The following is a 17,010-nucleotide window of genomic DNA, read 5'->3' as shown; positions in this document are numbered from 1 at the left end:
GTCCTGGGGAATGCCTGTTGAAAAATCTGCTGTCCTGGGGGAATGCCTGTTGAAAAATCTGCTGTCCTGGGGAATGCCTGTTGAAAAATCAGCTGTCCTGGGGAATGCCTGTTGAAAAATCAGCTGTCCTGGGGAATGCCTGTTGAAAAATCTGCTGTCCTGGGGGAATGCCTGTTGAAAAATCTGCTGTCCTGGGGGAATGCCTGTTGAAAAATCTGCTGTCCTGGGGAATGCCTGATTCTACCTGGATGATGTTGGAGAGGCTTCCATTAAAGAACACCCTCTGTGTTCTGTTAGACAGGTTCCTCTCAACCTGTGGTCCATTGGCTTACAGCAACAACAAAAAATATATATTTTTCAAGCACAATTTTCTCTGCTTGTTTTAGTCAATTACAAAACTAAATGTAAGAAAATGACATATCGAAAGATTACTTTTCAACATGCAGGAAGACTGTCCAGGCAGGAAGACTGTCCAGGCAGGAAGACTGTCCATTCATATAGTATCCTAGTCTATCACATCCATACGGGCCAGGCAGGAAGACTGTCCAGGCAGGAAGACTGTCCAGGCAGGAAGACTGTCCAGGCAGGAGGACTGTCCAGGCAGGAGGACTGACCGTTGAGATAGATTTCCGGTTGTGGCCAGAGACAGAGAAACTGCTGTAATGTTTCAACATGATAGTAATGTTCAGTAATAGACCGATGATAAGACTGAGCTTCCTGATTATTTCTGGAAGAGAGGGAAGAGAGTGAAGAGAGGGAGGGAAGAGAGTGAAGAGAGGGAGGGAAGAGAGGGAAGAGAGGGAGGGAAGAGAGGGAAGAGAGGGAGGGAAGAGAGGGAGGGAAGAGAGGGAAGAGAGGGAGGGAAGAGAGGGAAGAGAGGGAGGGAAGAGAGGGAGGGAAGAGAGGGAAGAGAGGGAAGAGAGGGAAGAGAGGGAAGAGAGGGAGGTTAGAGAGGGAAGAGAGGGAAGAGAGGGAAGAGAGGGAAGAGAGGGAGGGAAGAGAGGGAGGGAAGAGAGGGAGGGAAGAGAGGGAGGGAAGAGAGGGAGGGAAGAGAGGGAGGGAAGAGAGGGAGGGAAGAGAGGGAGGGAAGAGAGGGAGGGAAGAGAGGGAGGGAAGAGAGGGAAGGAAGAGAGGGAAGAGAGGGAAGGAAGAGAGGGAAGAGAGGGAAGGAAGAGAGGGAAGAGAGAGAGGGAAGAGAGGGAAGAGAGGGAGGGAAGAGAGGGAAGAGAGAGAAGAGAGGGAAGGAAGAGAGGGAAGAGAGGGAAGAGAGGGAAGAGAGGGAAGAGAGGGAAGAGAGGGAAGAGAGGGAAGAGAGGGAAGAGAGGGAAGAGAGGGAAGAGAGGGAAGAGAGGGAAGAGAGGGAGGGAAGAGAGAGAGGGAAGAGAGAGAGGGAAGAGAGAGAGGGAAGAGAGAGAGGGAAGAGAGAGAGGGAAGAGAGAGAGGGAAGAGAGGGAGGGAAGAGAGGGAGGGAAGAGAGGGAGGGAAGAGAGGGAGGGAAGAGAGGGAGGGAAGAGGGAGGGAAGAGAGGGAGGGAGGGAAGAGAGGGAGGGAGGGAAGAGAGGGAGGGAGGGAAGAGAGGGAGGGAGGGAAGAGAGGGAGGGAGGGAAGAGAGGGAGGGAGGGAAGAGAGAGAGGGAAGAGAGAGAGGGAAGAGAGAGAGGGAAGAGAGAGAGGGAAGAGAGGGAGGGAAGAGAGGGAGGGAAGAGAGGGAGGGAAGAGAGGGAGGGAAGAGAGGGAGGGAAGAGAGGGAGGGAAACATATTTAGAATGTGAAAACATCAAGTTTTGATTTTTGATGTTTTGTGACAGAATAAAGATGAATGCATAATTGAAATCAGATGATAAATATACATGTGCAGTTGACTGTTTGTTGATTGTTTGTGTTGACTGGTTGTTGTTTGTTTTTTGTTTATAGTTTCATAATGTTATAATAATACTGTATATAATATTTAGCTTCTTTTATCCAAAGCGTATTATAGTCATGTGTGCATACATTTTATGTTTGGGCGGTCCCGGGAATCGAACCCATTATCCTGGCGTTGCAAAGCATCATTCTCTACCAGCTGAACTGTGTTGTTTCAGATTGTGTTGTTTTCGTCTATGCTTTCCTTCAGGACGGGAGGAGAGGAGAGGGTGTCTGTCTGTATCCGTTAACTGACTTGGTTTCAGGAGGGAAGGCGAGGGTCCAACTGTGTTCTGTGGCTGCGTGTGTTTCCAGGAGAGGAGAGGAGAGGGTGTGTTCTGATAATGTTGTTTCTGTGGTTTCAGGAGAGGAGGAGAGGGTGTGTTCTGATAATGTTTCTGTGTTTCCAGGAGAGGAGGAGAGGGTGTGTTCTGATAATGTTGTTTCTGTGTTTCCAGGAGAGGAGAGGAGAGGGTGTGTTCTGATAATGTTGTTTCTGTGGTTTCAGGAGAGGAGGAGAGGGTGTGTTCTGATAATGTTTCTGTGTTTCCAGGAGAGGAGGAGAGGGTGTGTTCTGATAATGTTGTTTCTGTGGTTTCAGGAGAGGAGGAGAGGGTGTGTTCTGATAACGTTTCTGTGGTTTCAGGAGAGGAGGAGAGGGTGTGTTCTGATAATGTTGTTTCTGTGTTTCCAGGAGAGGAGGAGAGGGTGTGTTCTGATAACGTTTCTGTGGTTTCAGGAGAGAAGGAGAGGGTGTGTTCTGATAACGTTTCTGTGGTTTCAGGAGAGGAGGAGAGGGTGTGTTCTGATAATGTTTCTGTGTTTTCAGGAGAGGAGGAGAGGGTGTGTTCTGATAATGTTTCTGTGTTTTCAGGAGAGGAGGAGAGGGTGTGTTCTGATAATGTTGTTTCTGTGGTTCCAGGAGAGGAGGAGAGGGTGTGTTCTGATAATGTTGTTTCTGTGTTTCCAGGAGAGAAGGAGAGGGTGTGTTCTGATAATGTTGTTTCTGTGGTTCCAGGAGAGGAGGAGAGGGTGTGTTCTGATAATGTTTCTGTGTTTTCAGGAGAGGAGGAGAGGGTGTGTTCTGATAACGTTTCTGTGGTTTCAGGAGAGGAGGAGAGGGTGTGTTCTGATAATGTTGTTTCTGTGGTTCCAGGAGAGGAGGAGAGGGTGTGTTCTGATAATGTTTCTGTGTTTTCAGGAGAGGAGGAGAGGGTGTGTTCTGATAACGTTTCTGTGGTTCCAGGAGAGGAGGAGAGGGTGTGTTCTGATAATGTTGTTTCTGTGTTTCCAGGAGAGGAGGAGAGGGTGTGCGTGTGTTCTGGGACCGGCTAAGGGAACCCTCGTTCTTGTCTAAATGGAACCCGTTCACTACAGACTACCCGTTCAGCACCTTTACCTATCACCCCGTCAGGAACATAGACCACAGGTTCACTGCTCTCTGTGAGGTGAGTATCCTACCACCTTACCGTACTACTAGCATACCACCCTACCACCTTACCACCTTACCACCCTACCATCCTACCACCTTACCATCCTACCATCCTACCATCCTACCATCCTACCATCCTACCATCCTACCACCCTACCACCCTACCATCCTACCATCCTACCACCTTACCACCCTACCATCCTACCACCTTACCATCCTACCATCCTACCATCCTACCACCCTACCATCCTACCATCCTACCACCCTACCATCCTACCATCTACCACCCTACCATCCTACCATACTACTAGCATACCACCCTACCATCCTACCACCTTACCATCCTACCATCTACCACCCTACCATCCTACCACCTTACCACCTTACCATCCTACCACCTTACCATCCTACCACCTTACCACCCTACCATCCTACCATCCTACCATCTTACCATCTTACCAGCCTACCATCCTACCACACTACCACCTTACCATCCTACCACCTTACCACCTTACCATCCTGCCACCCTACCATCCTACCACCTTACCATCCTACCACCTTACCATCCTACCACCTTACCACCCTACCATCCTACCACCCTATCCTACTACCACCTTACCAACCTACCACCTTACCATCCTACCACCCTACCATCCTACCACCTTACCATCCTACCACCCTACCATCCTTCCACCTTACCATCCTACCAGCTTACCATCCTACCATCCTACCACCTTACCACCTTACCATCCTACCACCCTACCATCCTACCACCTTACCATCCTACCACCCTACCATCCTACCACCTTACCATCCTACCATCCTACCACCTTACCATCCTACCACCTTACCATCCTACCACCTTACCACCTTATCCTACTACCACCTTATCCTACTACCACCTTACCATCCTACCACCTTACCATCCTACCACCCTATCCTACTACCCTGCACCCTGTCAGGAACATAAACCACAAGTCCAATGTCCTCTGTGAAGTAGATTTCAGCTCCGGTATCCATCTGTTGTAGTGTATAGGTTTATGGGCTCTATCTCCACCATACATAAATAAATACTCTTTATTTTCATACGGTTAATCAGCAATATATGCTAATGAGGGGCACCTCTCCTTTCCACTGAAATGTTGAAATGCAACATCACACCCTGGTATACTTCAGATGTATTAGTCAGTGATTCCCAGATTCCCAGAGTTGAAGTGGGAAGTTTACCTTACACTTAGGTTGGAGTCATTATAACTCATTTTTCAACCACTCCACAAATTTCTTGTTAACAAACTATAGTTTTGGCAAGTCGGTTAGGACATCTACTTTGTCCATGACACAAGTTATTTTTCCAACAATTGTTTACAGACAGATTATTTCACTTATAATTCACTGAATCACAATTCCAGTGGGTCAGAAGTTTACATACACTAAGTTGACTGTGCCTTTTAAACAGGTAGGAAAATTCAAGACAATGATGTCATAACTTTAGAAGCTTCTGATAGGCTATTTGATGTCATTTGAATAAACTGTATTGAGACCCAATCAACTGTAACACAAGATGTTCTGAACAGCAAACTATACATCTTCAGGAAGTTGCTACAGAGGGTTACATTACAGCGTGGGTTGGGTTACATTACAGCGTGGGATGGGTTACGTTACAGCGTGGGTTGGGTTACGTTACAGAGTGGGTTGGGTTACAGAGTGGGTTGGGTTACGTTACAGAGTGGGTTGGGTTACGTTACAGAGTGGGTTGGGTTACGTTACAGAGTGGGTTGGGTTACGTTACAGCGTGGGTTGGGTTACGTTACAGCGTGGGTTGGGTTACATTACAGCGTGGGTTGGGTTACGTTACAGCGTGGGTTGGGTTACATTACAGAGTGGGTTGGGTTACGTTACAGCGTGGGTTGGGTTACGTTACAGCGTGGGTTGGGTTACGTTACAGCGTGGGTTGGGTTACGTTACAGCGTGGGTTGGGTTACGTTACAGCGTGGGTTGGGTTACGTTACAGAGTGGGTTGGGTTACATTACAGCGTGGGTTGGGTTACATTACAGCGTGGGATGGGTTACGTTACAGCGTGGGTTGGGTTACGTTACAGAGTGGGTTGGGTTACAGAGTGGGTTGGGTTACGTTACAGAGTGGGTTGGGTTACGTTACAGAGTGGGTTGGGTTACGTTACAGAGTGGGTTGGGTTACGTTACAGCGTGGGTTGGGTTACGTTACAGCGTGGGTTGGGTTACATTACAGCGTGGGTTGGGTTACGTTACAGCGTGGGTTGGGTTACATTACAGAGTGGGTTGGGTTACGTTACAGCGTGGGTTGGGTTACGTTACAGCGTGGGTTGGGTTACGTTACAGCGTGGGTTGGGTTACGTTACAGCGTGGGTTGGGTTACGTTACAGCGTGGGTTGGGTTACGTTACAGAGTGGGTTGGGTTACATTACAGAGACAGCGTGGGTTGGGTTACATTACAGGTTGGGTTACGTTACAGCGTGGGTTGGGTTACGTTACAGGTTGGGTTACGTTACAGCGTGGGTTGGGTTACGTTACAGCGTGGGTTGGGTTACGTTACAGCGTGGGTTGGGTTACGTTACAGCGTGGGTTGGGTTACGTTACAGCGTGGGTTGGGTTACGTTACAGAGTGGGTTGGGTTACAGAGTGGGTTGGGTTACGTTACAGCGTGGGTTGGGTTACATTACAGCCTGGGTTGGGTTACGTTACAGCGTGGGTTGGGTTACGTTACAGCGTGGGTTGGGTTACATTACAGCGTGGGTTGGGTTACATTACAAAGTGGGTTGGGTTACGTTACAGCGTGGGTTGGGTTACGTTACAGCGTGGGTTGGGTTACGTTACAGCGTGGGTTGGGTTACGTTACAGAGTGGGTTGGGTTACGTTACAAAGTGGGTTGGGTTACATTACAAAGTGGGTTGGGTTACGTTACAGCGTGGGTTGGGTTACGTTACAGGTTGGGTTACGTTACAGCGTGGGTTGGGTTACATTACAGGTTGGGTTACGTTACAGCGTGGGTTGGGTTACATTACAGCGTGGGTTGGGTTACATTACAAAGTGGGTTGGGTTACGTTACAGCGTGGGTTGGGTTACGTTACAGAGTGGGTTGGGTTACATTACAGCGTGGGTTGGGTTACGTTACAGCGTGGGTTGGGTTACGTTACAGCGTGGGTTGGGTTACGTTACAGCGTGGGTTGGGTTACGTTACAGCGTGGGTTGGGTTACGTTACAGGTTGGGTTACGTTACAGCGTGGGTTGGGTTACATTACAGCGTGGGTTGGGTTACGTTACAGCGTGGGTTGGGTTACGTTACAGGTTGGGTTACGTTACAGCGTGGGTTGGGTTACATTACAGGTTGGGTTACGTTACAGCGTGGGTTGGGTTACATTACAGCGTGGGTTGGGTTACATTACAAAGTGGGTTGGGTTACGTTACAGCGTGGGTTGGGTTACGTTACAGAGTGGGTTGGGTTACATTACAGCGTGGGTTGGGTTACGTTACAGGTTGGGTTACGTTACAGCGTGGGTTGGGTTACATTACAGGTTGGGTTACGTTACAGCGTGGGTTGGGTTACATTACAGCGTGGGTTGGGTTACATTACAAAGTGGGTTGGGTTACGTTACAGCGTGGGTTGGGTTACGTTACAGAGTGGGTTGGGTTACATTACAGCGTGGGTTGGGTTACGTTACAGCGTGGGTTGGGTTACGTTACAGCGTGGGTTGGGTTACGTTACAGCGTGGGTTGGGTTACGTTACAGCGTGGGTTGGGTTACGTTACAGCGTGGGTTGGGTTACGTTACAGGTTGGGTTACGTTACAGCGTGGGTTGGGTTACATTACAGCGTGGGTTGGGTTACGTTACAGCGTGGGTTGGGTTACATTACAGCGTGGGTTGGGTTACATTACAGCGTGGGTTGGGTTACATTACAGCGTGGGTTGGGTTACATTACAGCGTGGGTTGGGTTACATTACAGCGTGGGTTGGGTTACGTTACAGCGTGGGTTGGGTTACGTTACAGCGTGGGTTGGGTTACATTACAGCGTGGGTTGGGTTACATTACAGCGTGGGTTGGGTTACTTTACAGCGTGGGTTGGGTTACGTTACAGGTTGGGTTACGTTACAGCGTGGGTTGGGTTACGTTACAGGTTGGGTTACGTTACAGCGTGGGTTGGGTTACATTACAGCGTGGGCTGGGTTACGTTACAGCGTGGGTTGGGTTACATTACAGCGTGGGTTGGGTTACGTTACAGCGTGGGTTGGGTTACATTACAGCGTGGGTTGGGTTACATTACAGAGACAGCATGGGTTGGGTTACATTACAGAGTGGGTTGGGTTACGTTACAGGTTGGGTTACGTTACAGCGTGGGTTGGGTTACATTACAGCGTGGGTTGGGTTACGTTACAGCGTGGGTTGGGTTACATTACAGCGTGGGTTGGGTTACGTTACAGCGTGGGTTGGGTTACATTACAGCGTGGGTTGGGTTACATTACAGCGTGGGTTGGGTTACGTTACAGCGTGGGTTGGGTTACGTTACAGAGTGGGTTGGGTTACATTACAGAGTGGGTTGGGTTACATTACAGAGACAGCGTGGGTTGGGTTACATTACAGAGTGGGTTGGGTTACGTTACAGCGTGGGTTGGGTTACATTACAGAGTGGGTTGGGTTACATTACAGAGACAGCGTGGGTTGGGTTACATTACAGAGTGGGTTGGGTTACGTTACAGCGTGGGTTGGGTTACATTACAGAGTGGGTTGGGTTACATTACAGAGACAGCGTGGGTTGGGTTACATTACAGAGTGGGTTGGGTTACGTTACAGCGTGGGTTGGGTTACATTACAGAGTGGGTTGGGTTACATTGGGTTGTGGGTATCTACCACTGATATGTTTTGATGGGATGGAGCCCTGTCGTCCCTCTCTCCTTCCCTCTCTCCGTCCCTCTCTCAGTCCCTCTCTCCGTCCCTCTCTCCGTCCCTCTCTCCTTCCCTCTCTCCGTCCCTCTCTCCTTCCCTCTCTCCTTCCCTCTCTCCGTCCCTCTCCCCTTCCCCCTCTCCGTCCCTCTCTCCTTCCCTCTCTCCTTCCCTCTCTCCTTCCCTCTCTCCGTCCCTCTCTCCGTCCCTCTCTCCGTCCCTCTCCCCTTCCCCCTCTCCGTCCCTCTCTCCTTCCCTCTCTCCTTCCCTCTCTCCTTCCCTCTCTCCGTCCCTCTCTCCGTCCCTCTCTCCGTCCCTCTCTCCGTCCCTCTGTCCTTCCCTCTCTCCTTCCCTCTCTCCGTCCCTCTCCCCTTCACTCTCCCCTTCACTCTCCCCTTCACTCTCCCCTTCACTCTCCCCTTCACTCTCCCCTTCACTCTCCCCTTCACTCTCCCCTTCCCTCTCTCCGCCCCTCTCTCCTTCCCTCTCTCCGTCCCTCTCTCCGTCCCTCTCCCCTTCCCCCTCTCCATCCTTCTCTCCTTCCCTCTCTCCGTCCCTCTCTCCGTCCCTCTCTCCTTCCCCCTCTCCGTCCCCCTCCCCTTCCCCCTCTCTGTCCCTCTCCCCTTCCCCCTCTCCGTCCCTCTCCCCTTCCCTCTCTCCTTCCCTCTCTCCGTCCCTCTCTCGTTCCCTCTCCCCTTCCCCCTCTCCGTCCCTCTCTCCTTCCCTCTCTCCTTCCCTCTCTCCGTCCCTCTCTCCGTCCCTCTCTCCTTCCCTCTCTCCGTCCCTCTCTCCTTCCCTCTCTCCTTCCCTCTCTCCGTCCCTCTCCCCTTCCCTCTCTCCTTCCCTCTCTCCGTCCCTCTCTCCTTCCCTCTCCCCTTCCCCCTCTCCGTCCCTCTCTCCTTCCCTCTCTCCTTCCCTCTCTCCGTCCCTCTCTCCGTCCCTCTCTCCTTCCCTCTCTCCGTCCCTCTCTCCTTCCCTCTCTCCTTCCCTCTCTCCGTCCCTCTCTCCTTCCCTCTCTCTGTCCCTCTCCCCTTCCCTCTCCCCTTCCCTCTCCCCTTCCCTCTCTCCGTCCCTCTCTCCGTCCCTCTCTCCGTCCCTCTCTCCGTCCCTCTCCCCTTCCCCCTCTCCGTCCCTCTCTCCTTCCCTCTCTCCTTCCCTCTCTCCTTCCCTTTCTCCTTCCCTCTCTCCGTCCCTCTCTCCGTCCCTCTCTCCGTCCCTCTCTCCGTCCCTCTCTCCGTCCCTCTCTCCGTCCCTCTCTCCTTCCCTCTCTCCGTCCCTCTCCCCTTCCCTCTCCCCTTCCCTCTCCCCTTCCCTCTCCCCTTCCCTCTCCCCTTCCCTCTCTCCGTCCCTCTCTCCGTCCCTCTCTCCGTCCCTCTCTCCGTCCCTCTCTCCTTCCCTCTCCCCTTCCCCCTCCCCTTCCCTCTCTCCTTCCCTCTCTCCTTGCCTCTCTCCGTCCCTCTCTCCGTCCCTCTCTCCGTCCCTCTCTCCTTCCCTCTCCCCTTCCCTCTCTCCGTCCCTCACTCCTTCCCTCTCTCCGTCCCTCTCCGTCCCTCTCCCCTTCCCTCTCTCCTTCCCTCTCTCCTTCCCTCTCTCCTTCCCTCTCCCCTTCCCTCTCTCCGTCCCTCTCCCCTTTCCTCTCTCCGTCCCTCTCTCCGTCCCTCTCTCCGTCCCTCTCTCCGTCCCTCTCTCCGTCCCTCTCTCCGTCCCTCTCTCCGTCCCTCTCCCCGTCCCTCTCCCCTTCCCTCTCTTCTTCCCTCTCTTCTTCCCTCTCTCCTTCCCTCTCCCCGTCCCTCTCCCCGTCCCTCTCCCCTTCCCTCTCTCCGTCCCTCTCTCCGTCCCTCTCTCCGTCCCTCTCCCCTTCCCTCTCTCCGTCCCTCTCTCCATCCCTCTCTCCTTCCCTCTCCCCGTCCCTCTCCCCGTCCCTCTCCCCGTCCCTCTCCCCGTCCCTCTCTCCGTCCCTCTCTCCTTCCCTCTCCCCTTCCATCTCTCCGTCCCTATCTCCGTCCCTCTCTCCGTCCCTCTCTCCTTCCCTCTCTCCTTCCCTCTCTCCGTCCCTCTCTCCGTCCCTCTCTCCGTCCCTCTCTCCGTCCCTCTCTCCGTCCCCCTCTCCGTCCCTCTCTCCGTCCCTCTCTCCTTCCCTCTCTCCGTCCCTCTCTCCTTCCCTCTCTCCTTCCCTCTCTCCTTCCCTCTCTCCGTCCCTCTCTCCGTCGCTCTCTCCGTCCCTCTCTCCGTCCCTCTCTCCGTCCCTCTCTCCGTCCCTCTCTCCGTCCCTCTCTCCGTCCCTCTCTCCGTCCCTCTCTCCGTCCCTCTCTCCTTCCCTCTCTCCTTCACTCTCTCCGTCCCTATCTCCTTCCCTATCTCCGTCCCTCTCTCCGTCCCTCCGTCCCTCTCTCCGTCCCTCCGTCCCTCTCTCCGTCCCTCTCTCCGTCCCTCTCCCCGTCCCTCTCCCCTTCCCTCTCCCCGTCCCTCTCCCCGTCCCTCTCCCCGTCCCTCTCCCCGTCCCTCTCCCCTTCCCTCTCTCCGTCCCTCTCTCCGTCCCTCTCCCCTTCCCTCTCTCCGTCCCTCTCTCCATCCCTCTCTCCTTCCCTCTCCCCGTCCCTCTCCCCGTCCCTCTCCCCGTCCCTCTCCCCGTCCCTCTCTCCGTCCCTCTCTCCGTCCCTCTCTCCTTCCCTCTCCCCTTCCATCTCTCCGTCCCTATCTCCGTCCCTCTCTCCGTCCCTCTCTCCTTCCCTCTCTCCTTCCCTCTCTCCGTCCCTCTCTCCGTCCCTCTCTCCGTCCCTCTCTCCGTCCCTCTCTCCGTCCCTCTCTCCGTCCCCCTCTCCGTCCCCCTCTCCGTCCCTCTCTCCGTCCCTCTCTCCTTCCCTCTCTCCGTCCCTCTCTCCTTCCCTCTCTCCGTCCCTCTCTCCGTCCCTCTCTCCGTCGCTCTCTCCGTCGCTCTCTCCGTCCCTCTCTCCGTCCCTCTCTCCGTCCCTCTCTCCGTCCCTCTCTCCGTCCCTCTCTCCGTCCCTCTCTCCGTCCCTCTCTCCTTCCCTCTCTCCTTCCCTATCTCCGTCCCTCTCTCCGTCCCTCCGTCCCTCTCTCCGTCCCTCCGTCCCTCTCTCCGTCCCTCTCTCCGTCCCTCTCCCCTTTCCTCTCTCCTTCCCTCTCCCCTTCCCTCTCTCCGTCCCTCTCTCCGTCCCTCTCTCCTTCCCTCTCTCCGGCCCTCTCCCCTTCCCTCTCTCCGGCCCTCTCTCCTTCCCTCTCTCCTTCCCTCTCTCCTTCCCTCTCTCCGTCCCTCTCTCCTTCCCTCTCTCCGTCCCTCTCTCCTTCCCTCTCTCCGTCCCTCTCCCCTTCCCTCTCCCCTTCCCTCTCTCCGTCCCTCTCTCCGTCCCTCTCTCCGTCCCTCTCTCCTTCCCTCTCTCCTTCCCTCTCTCCTTCCCTCTCTCCGTCCCTCTCCCCTTCCCTCTCTCCGTCCCTCTCTCCGTCCCTCTCTCCGTCCCTCTCTCCGTCCCTCTCTCCTTCCCTCTCCCCTTCCCCCTCTCCGTCCCCCTCTCCGTCCCTCTCTCCGTCCCTCTCTCCGTCCCTCTCTCCTTCCCTCTCTCCTTCCCTCTCTCCGTCCCTCTCTCCGTCCCTCTCTATTTCCCTCTCTCCTTCCCTCTCTCCTTCCCTCTCTCCTTCCCTCTCTCCGTCCCTCTCTATTTCCCTCTCTCCTTCCCTCTCTTCTTCCCTCTCTTCTTCCCTCTCTCCTTCCCTCTCTCCTTCCCTCTCTCCGTCCCTCTCTCCGTCCCTCTCTCCTTCCCTCTCTCCTTCCCTCTCTCCGTCCCTCTCCCCTTCCCTCTCTCCGTCCCTCTCCCCTTCCCCCTCTCCGTCCCTCTCCCCTTCCCCCTCTCCGTCCCTCTCCCCTTCCCCCTCTCCGTCCCTCTCCCCTTCCCCCTCTCCGTCCCTCTCTCCTTCCCTCTCTCCTTCCCTCTCTCCGTCCCTCTCCCCTTCCCCCTTTCCGTCCCTCTCTCCGTCCCTCTCTCCGTCCCTCTCTCCGTCCCTCTCTCCGTCCCTCTCTCCTTCCCTCTCTCCGTCCCTCTCTCCTTCCCTCTCTCCTTCCCTCTCTCCTTCCCTCTCTCCGTCCCTCTCCCCTTCCCTCTCCCCTTCCCTCTCCCCTTCCCTCTCCCCTTCCCTCTCTCCGTCCCTCTCTCCTTCCCTCTCTCCGTCCCTCTCTCCTTCCCTCTCCCCTTCCCCCTCTCCGTCCCTCTCCCCTTCCCCCTCTCCGTCCCCCTCTCCTTCCCTCTCTCCTTCCCTCTCTCCGTCCCTGTCTCCTTCCCTCTCCCCTTCCCCCTCTCCGTCCCTCTCCCCTTCCCTCTCCCCTTCCCTCTCTCCGCCCCTCTCTCCGTCCCTCTCTCCTTCCCTCTCCCCTTCCCCCTCTCCGTCCCTCTCTCCTTCCCTCTCTCCTTCCCTCTCTCCTTCCCTCTCTCCTTCCCTCTCTCCGTCCCTCTCTCCGTCCCTCTCTCCGTCCCTCTCTCCGTCCCTCTCTCCTTCCCTCTCTCCTTCCCTCTCTCCGTCCCTCTCTCCTTCCCTCTCTCCTTCCCTCTCTCCTTCCCTCTCTCCTTCCCTCTCTCCTTCCCTCTCTCCTTCCCTCTCTCCTTCCCTCTCTCCTTCCCTCTCTCCTTCCCTCTCTCCGTCCCTCTCTCCGTCCCTCTCTCCGTCCCTCTCTCCTTCCCTCTCTCCTTCCCTCTCTCCTTCCCTCTCTCCGTCCCTCTCCCCTTCCCTCTCTCCGTCCCTCTCTCCGTCCCTCTCTCCGTCCCTCTCTCCGTCCCTCTCTCCTTCCCTCTCCCCTTCCCCCTCTCCGTCCCTCTCTCCGTCCCTCTCTCCGTCCCTCTCTCCTTCCCTCTCTCCTTCCCTCTCTCCTTCCCTCTCTCCGTCCCTCTCTCCGTCCCTCTCTATTTCCCTCTCTCCTTCCCTCTCTCCTTCCCTCTCTCCTTCCCTCTCTCCGTCCCTCTCTATTTCCCTCTCTCCTTCCCTCTCTTCTTCCCTCTCTCCGTCCCTCTCTCCTTCCCTCTCTCCGTCCCTCTCTCCTTCCCTCTCTCCTTCCCTCTCTCCGTCCCTCTCCCCTTCCCTCTCTCCGTCCCTCTCTCCTTCCCTCTCTCCTTCCCTCTCCCCTTCCCCCTCTCCGTCCCTCTCCCCTTCCCCCTCTCCGTCCCTCTCCCCTTCCCCCTCTCCGTCCCTCTCTCCTTCCCTCTCTCCTTCCCTCTCTCCGTCCCTGTCTCCTTCCCTCTCCCCTTCCCCCTTTCCGTCCCTCTCTCCGTCCCTCTCTCCGTCCCTCTCTCCGTCCCTCTCTCCGTCCCTCTCTCCTTCCCTCTCTCCGTCCCTCTCTCCTTCCCTCTCTCCTTCCCTCTCTCCGTCCCTCTCCCCTTCCCTCTCCCCTTCCCTCTCCCCTTCCCTCTCCCCTTCCCTCTCTCCGTCCCTCTCTCCGTCCCTCTCTCCTTCCCTCTCCCCTTCCCCCTCTCCGTCCCTCTCCCCTTCCCCCTCTCCGTCCCCCTCTCCGTCCCCCTCTCCTTCCCTCTCTCCTTCCCTCTCTCCGTCCCTGTCTCCTTCCCTCTCCCCTTCCCCCTCTCCGTCCCTCTCCCCTTCCCTCTCCCCTTCCCTCTCTCCGCCCCTCTCTCCGTCCCTCTCTCCTTCCCTCTCCCCTTCCCCCTCTCCGTCCCTCTCTCCTTCCCTCTCTCCTTCCCTCTCTCCTTCCCTCTCTCCTTCCCTCTCTCCGTCCCTCTCTCCGTCCCTCTCTCCGTCCCTCTCTCCGTCCCTCTCTCCGTCCCTCTCTCCTTCCCTCTCTCCTTCCCTCTCTCCTTCCCTCTCTCCTTCCCTCTCTCCTTCCCTCTCTCCTTCCCTCTCTCCTTCCCTCTCTCCTTCCCTCTCTCCTTCCCTCTCTCCTTCCCAAACGAGTCGTCTGGAAATTCAAACGAGTCGTCTGGAAATGAACAGAAAATTACGGATAATGTTCTTTGATCAGAGGCAGTTTGTCGACCAACTACTTTTTTTAACAGTTTGTCAATGCGGTCTGTTTTGTCTCTCTCTCGCCCGCCTCTCTTCCTCTCTCTCTCCCTCCCTTTTCCCTCCCTCCCCTTTCTCAGATCCAGAGTTTCCGTGAGCGGCTGACGGAGGCAGCCCAGAAGGCCCACCTAAAGACGCCCGTCCCTGGCAAGGCCAACGGGGTCCTGGTGCTAAACCAGCCCCTGCTCATCGAGTCTTACGTGGGTCTGATGTCCTTCATCGGGAACCAGAACAAACTGGGATACTGCCTGGCACGGGGAAACATCGGCTTTTAAACAATGCTTTAGCTGGGATACTGCCTGGCACGGGGAAACATCGGCTTTTAAACAATGCTTTAGCTGGGATACTGCCTGGCACGGGGAAACATCGGCTTTTAAACAATGCTTTAGCTGGGATACTGCCTGGCACGGGGAAACATCGGCTTTTAAACAATGCTTTAGCTGGGATACTGCCTGGCACGGGGAAACATCGGCTTTTAAACAATGCTTTAGCTGGGATACTGCCTGGCACGGGGAAACATCGGCTTTTAAACAATGCTTTAGCTGGGATACTGCCTGGCACGGGGAAACATCGGCTTTTAAACAATGCTTTAGCTGGGATACTGCCTGGCACGGGGAAACATCGGCTTTTAAACAATGCTTTAGCTAGAATCTTTGAATGTACATTACTACTTGGGTTACTTAATAATAGTTTCCAGTTGTGGCCTAGTTACAGATATGAAGTAACATTATAAATATGTTTAATCTTGTGTCTAATCTTAGCTTGCTCATTCCTTATAGTTCACGCTCTGGTTTTAACTAAACTTTAGCTAGACGTTAGACGTAATTTCTTTATGTTTCTTTGTTTACATTCATTATTTTGGCCTATTTACAAATTTGAAGTCGTTTTGTATCATTTTAATAGTTGGAAGGATATGTTTCGATGCTAATTTAAAATGTATTTCAAAAAAATAAAACAATTTTGAAATTGTTGGTTTTAGTTTTCTGTCGTGTTAAAGTGTAAACGTAGTTCCCCTTTTAGGGTTCATCTCCTACGTAGTTACCGTGCCAAATTAGTTCCTGCCGTCCCAGAGTTGATAAAGTTTATACAATACCGTGACTCTCTTCTACAGCTCGTCTGATTTTCACCATTCTCTAACTTAATTACTTCATGTATAAAACAGCCAGTAACATCCACATTTTCACCAGATCCTTTGGTTGGATGATTGATTCCCTTGCTATTCCAGGAGCTTTACATTCGACCTCTTCACCGATGCTATAATAATTCACCACTGTTTGCCATGGGAGTTTCTCCCCTCCGTGGTCCTTGGGTCTTGTCCCAAATTGGCACCCTAATCCCTAGGTAGTGCACTACTTAGGGAATAGGTAGTGCACTACTTAGGGATTAGGTAGTGCACTACTTAGGGATTAGGTAGTGCACTACTTAGGGAATAGGTAGTGCACTACTTAGGGATTAGGTAGTGCACTACTTAGGGATTAGGTAGTGCACTACTTAGGGAATAGGTAGTGCACTACTTAGGGATTAGGTAGTGCACTACTTAGGGAATAGGTAGTGCACTACTTAGGGATTAGGTAGTGCACTACTTAGGGATTAGGTAGTGCACTACTTAGGGATTAGGTAGTGCACTACTTAGGGATTAGGTAGTGCACTACTTAGGGATTAGGTCGTGCACTACTTAGGGATTAGGATGACATTTTGGACGCGGATCAAGATATTGTCCCTGTGTCATTCTCTTACAGACTCACTGGAGCAAGAGGGTGTGTTTCTCAGCTCTGTTTTAAGGTGTATAGTCTGTTATTACAGTGAGCCAAGGTGCTGGTAATTTCCCCTGACGTGTGAGTATATACCACATGTCCTGCTGCCATGCTTGTATCTATAGCACTGGGCCCATGTCAGACAATAACCAGCCTGCCGATCCTATCCTGTCGCGGTAAATGAGGCCCATCCTATCCTATCCTGTCACGGTAAATGAGGCCCATCCTATCCTGAGCCTGTCCCAGTTAATGAGGCCCATCCTATCCTGTGCCTGTCCCGGTTAATGAGGCCCATCCTATCCTGAGCCTGTCCCAGTTAATGAGGCCCATCCTATCCTGAGCCTGTCCCAGTTAATGAGGCCCATCCTATCCTGAGACTGTCCCGGTTAATGAGGCCCATCCTATCCTGAGACTGTCCCGGTTAATGAGGCCCATCCTATCCTGAACCTGTCCCGGTAAATGAGGTCCATCCTATCCTGAGCCTGTCCCAGTTAATGAGGCCCATCCTATCCGAGCCTGTCCCGGTTAATGAGGCCCATCCTATCCTGAGCCTGTCCCGGTTAATGAGGCCCATCCTATCCTGAGCCTGTCCCTGTTAATGAGGCCCATCCTATCCTGAGCCTGTCCCGGTTAATGAGGCCCATCCTATCCTGAGCCTGTCCCGGTTAATGAGGCCCATCCTATCCTGAGCCTGTCCCAGTTAATGAGGCCCATCCTATCCTGAGCCTGTCCCGGTTAATGAGGCCCATCCTATCCTGAGCCTGTCCCGGTTAATGAGGCCCATCCTATCCTGAGCCTGTCCCGGTTAATGAGGCCCATCCTATCCTGTGCCTGTCCCGGTTAATGAGGCCCATCCTATCCGAGCCTGTCCCGGTTAATGAGGCCCATCCTATCCTGAGCCTGTCCCGGTTAATGAGGCCCATCCTATCCTGAGCCTGTCCCTGTTAATGAGGCCCATCCTATCCTGAGCCTGTCCCGGTTAATGAGGC

General features: G+C 54.1%; 1 protein-coding gene across 1 annotated transcript in view; it reads left to right on the top strand.

The window, feature by feature from the left end:
* The window catches only part of tprg1 (tumor protein p63 regulated 1), a 76,145-nt gene extending 60,780 nt beyond the window's left edge, over positions 1 to 15,365 (top strand). Inside the window, exons 5-6 of the mRNA XM_055941135.1 lie at positions 3,196 to 3,349; positions 14,348 to 15,365. Coding sequence (XP_055797110.1) covers positions 3,196 to 3,349; positions 14,348 to 14,542 — 349 coding nt within the window. The 3' untranslated portion in view covers positions 14,543 to 15,365. The remainder of the gene's footprint in view (positions 1 to 3,195; positions 3,350 to 14,347) is intronic.
* The last annotated feature ends 1,645 nt before the right edge of the window (positions 15,366 to 17,010 follow it).

Source organism: Salvelinus fontinalis, chromosome 12 (assembly GCF_029448725.1).
Source record: "Salvelinus fontinalis isolate EN_2023a chromosome 12, ASM2944872v1, whole genome shotgun sequence".
NCBI lineage: Eukaryota > Metazoa > Chordata > Actinopteri > Salmoniformes > Salmonidae > Salvelinus > Salvelinus fontinalis.
Note: the sequence above shows the minus strand (reverse complement) of the source record. Positions and strands in the feature narration are given on the sequence as shown.